The sequence below is a fragment of the Tigriopus californicus genome, chromosome 12 (genome assembly GCF_007210705.1).
Source record: "Tigriopus californicus strain San Diego chromosome 12, Tcal_SD_v2.1, whole genome shotgun sequence".
In the NCBI taxonomy this organism is placed as follows: Eukaryota; Metazoa; Arthropoda; class Copepoda; order Harpacticoida; family Harpacticidae; genus Tigriopus; species Tigriopus californicus.
The window spans coordinates 13,358,945-13,362,702 of record NC_081451.1 but is presented as its reverse complement, the minus strand read 5'-3'; the positions used below and the strand labels follow the sequence as shown (position 1 = coordinate 13,362,702).

Below are 3,758 nucleotides of genomic sequence, written 5' to 3'. Positions count from 1 at the left end.
AGCGCAGGATTGCAAACGAATTCCTCCTGCTTTTGAGCGACTGATATGGTCAACTTTGAAACAGGATGCAGCCATCTCGGCAAATCTTCTTCCCTATAGTTTTAGCCGGACAATGAAATTCTTTTGCAAATAAAACCTTTGAGCAAGCTTCACAGTTCAACTCATGTCCAGTGAATTGGAGAGGTTACTGAACAAGAAGGGGGGCCTCTACCTTGTTATGACGGAACGATTGCAATCATCCATGTTTTGGGATTCCAAGAGCGTAATTAGCTTTTGGTAAACTTTTCAATCTATAAGTGTATTTAAAACAACACCAGTGAAGATAACAAAATGCAGAGACATTACAGGAAAGACGAATACTGTTGGCTTGAGAAATGCTATAAGCATAAGACATCAAATATATTTGTTTTGATTTGGATCTAAACACGTAATGTGTAAGACCTCACATACTTTAGTAACCATGTAAAAGGGTCATTAGACATGCTAGCTTATGAAATAATGGTTATTTAGCATGATACGCATAACATAATTCTGAAATGAGAAAAAAAATCATTAAATGAAGTCCAAAAGATTGTGGGCGGTGCTTGTCACATTTCACATTTAGAGATTCAAGCTTGGTTTGTCTCACAAACCCAAATGCTCGTCACACCAAACCAAAACATTGACTACTGTCTTTATGTAATCATGAGTTGAAAATACTGAAAGGAAATATATGTGGACTCTTAATTGGGGGGGGGGGCGGAAACCGGAAATAACTTGTTAACCTTCATCATAAAGAATAGGCCATGCCTTCCAGATTGAATGTTCGTGCCATGTTGCCTCTCTGCTTGGAGTCTCAATTATTTTCGGATTGCATGGGTCTCAAATGTAACTCGTCCACATCAATTTGCAAAATGATAAAAACATCACCGACAGACCCTGTAAATTGCTTGATAAACCCTGTCACGACTGAAGACAAACTATATTTGGAAAAGGAGCTGGTGAAAGAACAACCGGGTGAGCTATTGTTAATATTGTTACAACGGAGAGAGGACCAACCAGATGGAGACAACGTTGATCCAAATGTTTGTGTTCTCTAGTCATCATAAACAGATAAACAAACGGTTCCTTAGGAAGCTCAATTATTGATAAGTAGGACACATAAAGTCCGCTTGCAGGAGAACAGATTTTCCAGAACAATGCCCCTGGGTCTGAGGTTCACCCTCCAAAACCCATGGTATTACAAATATGCACTGACAGCCGGCAAAGTACATTTATCATTTGTCCTCAGAACTCGCATTGATTGACATTGACAATGGAAAAATAGTGTCGGCATCATTCAAAGAGATCCCCCCGATTATTATCCCTCCAGCCACTTCAGGCGCCTTACAAGCTCAATGGGGGCTGGACATTTTGTCTTGTTCCAAAACAACAACGAATTGCCAATATTGGAGTAAAGGTTAGGTTCTATAAATTTCACTTATGGTTTCGGTGTATGTTTGCTTCTTCACTGCATTTACATTTTAGTGTGTTGCACTACTACAAGCATGAATGAGACGTGTGCTCTTTCTTTACGTAATGTGCAAGGATCTTGACACATTTTGCAACAAAGTAACATGAAATCTAATCCCGACAGACACAAACCAATGGCAGACATTCCCATCCCTGGATTCAATTCATAACAGGGGAAGGATGAGTGTGATTGGAGACACGCCTGTAGTGATCGGAGGGCATCTAGCTCAACCGAAAGACGAACATGGCATAGTGGAGATCTTCAACAGAAGTGCTCAAGAATGGATCAGTGTGACTTCTGTTACACCACCTCGAAGGGCACATACCTTAGTGGTGCTCAATGACTCGATGTTAATGGTGATTGGGGGTTTCAGCGAAGAAGTGGGTTTCTTGAATTCGGTGAAGATCTTTGATTTGGAAGAGCAGACTTGGAATGATATGGATGACCTACCAAGTCCAAGGTCTGGGATGGCATGTGGTTTGGTCAACCTCACTTATGTCTTATGCATTGGGGGTGAAGCGAGTGGAGACTTATTTAATACTGCGTATGGCTTGGATTTGGCTCTTAGCGAGCCAAAATGGGAACGAAAACAATCATTTGATCTTGACGAACCCATAGCTATGGGAAATATCTATCAGCTTAGAGATCATCTTTTCTGCATGACGTTCTTTACAACAAGTTACAACGCATCACCAAAGTTGAGGAGAATGAAGTTAAACGCAGGAACTATGGAATGGGACATCTTGGATGTAATTTCGAAATCTTCAGTGGGCCAGCCTTTGCTTTATGAGCTCAAAGGCTTTCAAATTCAACCATGAAATAGAGCCTTGGGACATTAAATTGCTTGTTTTATTTTGTTCTTTCGCCATGGTGGTTTATTAAATCTGCGTTTCCCCGGCAATCCTTCCCGCTCTTTGGTTATCAGTTTGAGTTGAATTGTGTACGTTAATTTAAGAGTTCCCCCCATTTTCTTTGTACTGTTTGTTCCTGTAATTCAACCTCTTGGCCGCGTTTACCGTCGGGAAGCTTTTATGATGCTTCTTTGACTTTAAAAACTGCACCATTTGTGATGAAAATGTGTTTTCCAATCTAGAAACCGTGACAACCCAAAAAAGGTAATTGTTTAGACCCTTGTCCATTATCAAGTTATCAAGTCAGTATCGTTCAAATTCCACAAGTCAATCAAGTTCTAGCCGTACTTATTAATTGAAGTAAATGTAATCCAGAGTAAAATCGTATAACAATAAAACGTCCGGCTTTACCGGTGTCTGGATCATTATTGTCTGAAAAGTATTAACATCAGTATGATACATGGGTGATATTGCCTGCGCTCTTCTGGGAAAGTGGGACAGGACTTACTCCATAAAAGAAGTAACATAGAAGAGTAAAAGTCGAGTTTGTTGTGTTTTTTTTACTTCACCTGAATCCATGGCCAGTGGACAGTGCAACTCTAGCTGATTGAAAGCAGCGCCTCTACAATCAGAAACTCTACTTTAGCAGCCGGCCAGGTGACATTCCCTCGGTCTGAAAACTAGTCCGCCTGGCCAACTCTTATCGCACTCTCTAGGAGTTGCTCTCTCAATGCTTACTCCTTCTTTTGGTAGTTCGTACCTGCCTGCTGCTGCTGGCCACCAATGACTGGGGTGTTCCCTCTCTCCTTTCCGCTCGCTACTCCAGGTTTTTATGTAGCGGGACAGAATAAGGGTGTTGATCTGGTTGAGGCCTGCTCCCTGCTGTTGCGCATCCATGATCACCGGGTTTGCTTGTCTCTTTTTCCAGGTTCCCATGTACTGGAACAGAATCAGTGTTGTTTCTTGCTCACTAAAGCTTTTCTCTTCAGAGATAGATCGATGGATAGATAGATAGGCGTCCATCAATATTAGTGCTGGAATCCAGACTCAGGCCCAAGTGCACTCGCGTCTTTTACTGAATTATTCAGAAATCAGCCAGACTCAAGTGTTTTAGAAAGAACTCGAATCCGGCCTTGTCAACGAAAACCATCAGTTTTGGTTTCAATATTTAGCAATATGTTACTTTTGTTCAACTTGAGCCCAGTGAAAGATTCTCGTCCACTGAGTCTAGACTTGGTGAGTCCAGAAAAAAGTCAAAGGGCTCGTCAAGTCTAACTTTTGCATGGCTCAGAAAGCTTACAAAAAGTCACAAAATCATAGGGCTCATACGAGTTTGCCCGACTCGTCCAAGCACTAATAATTATGCTCATGTACTCGTATTGTTCCGTTTGAGAAGGACAGTATACAAAATAACA

At 41.3% G+C, this 3,758-nt stretch overlaps 1 protein-coding gene across 2 annotated transcripts; it reads left to right on the top strand.

The window, feature by feature from the left end:
• Positions 1–715: 715 nt before the first annotated feature.
• Positions 716–2,759, top strand: LOC131891346 (kelch-like protein diablo). Of its 2 annotated transcripts, XM_059240871.1 has the most exons (3): positions 716–996; positions 1,271–1,438; positions 1,616–2,759. In XM_059240871.1, the coding sequence occupies exons 1-3, from the start codon at positions 786–788 to the stop codon at positions 2,308–2,310; spliced, it is 1,074 nt and encodes a 357-aa protein (XP_059096854.1). In that variant the 5' UTR covers positions 716–785; the 3' UTR covers positions 2,311–2,759. The 2 variants fall into 2 exon arrangements, with proteins under 2 accessions (XP_059096854.1, XP_059096855.1); XM_059240872.1 differs by lacking the exon at positions 1,271–1,438 and having other exon boundaries at positions 718–996.
• Positions 2,760–3,758: the final 999 nt, after the last annotated feature.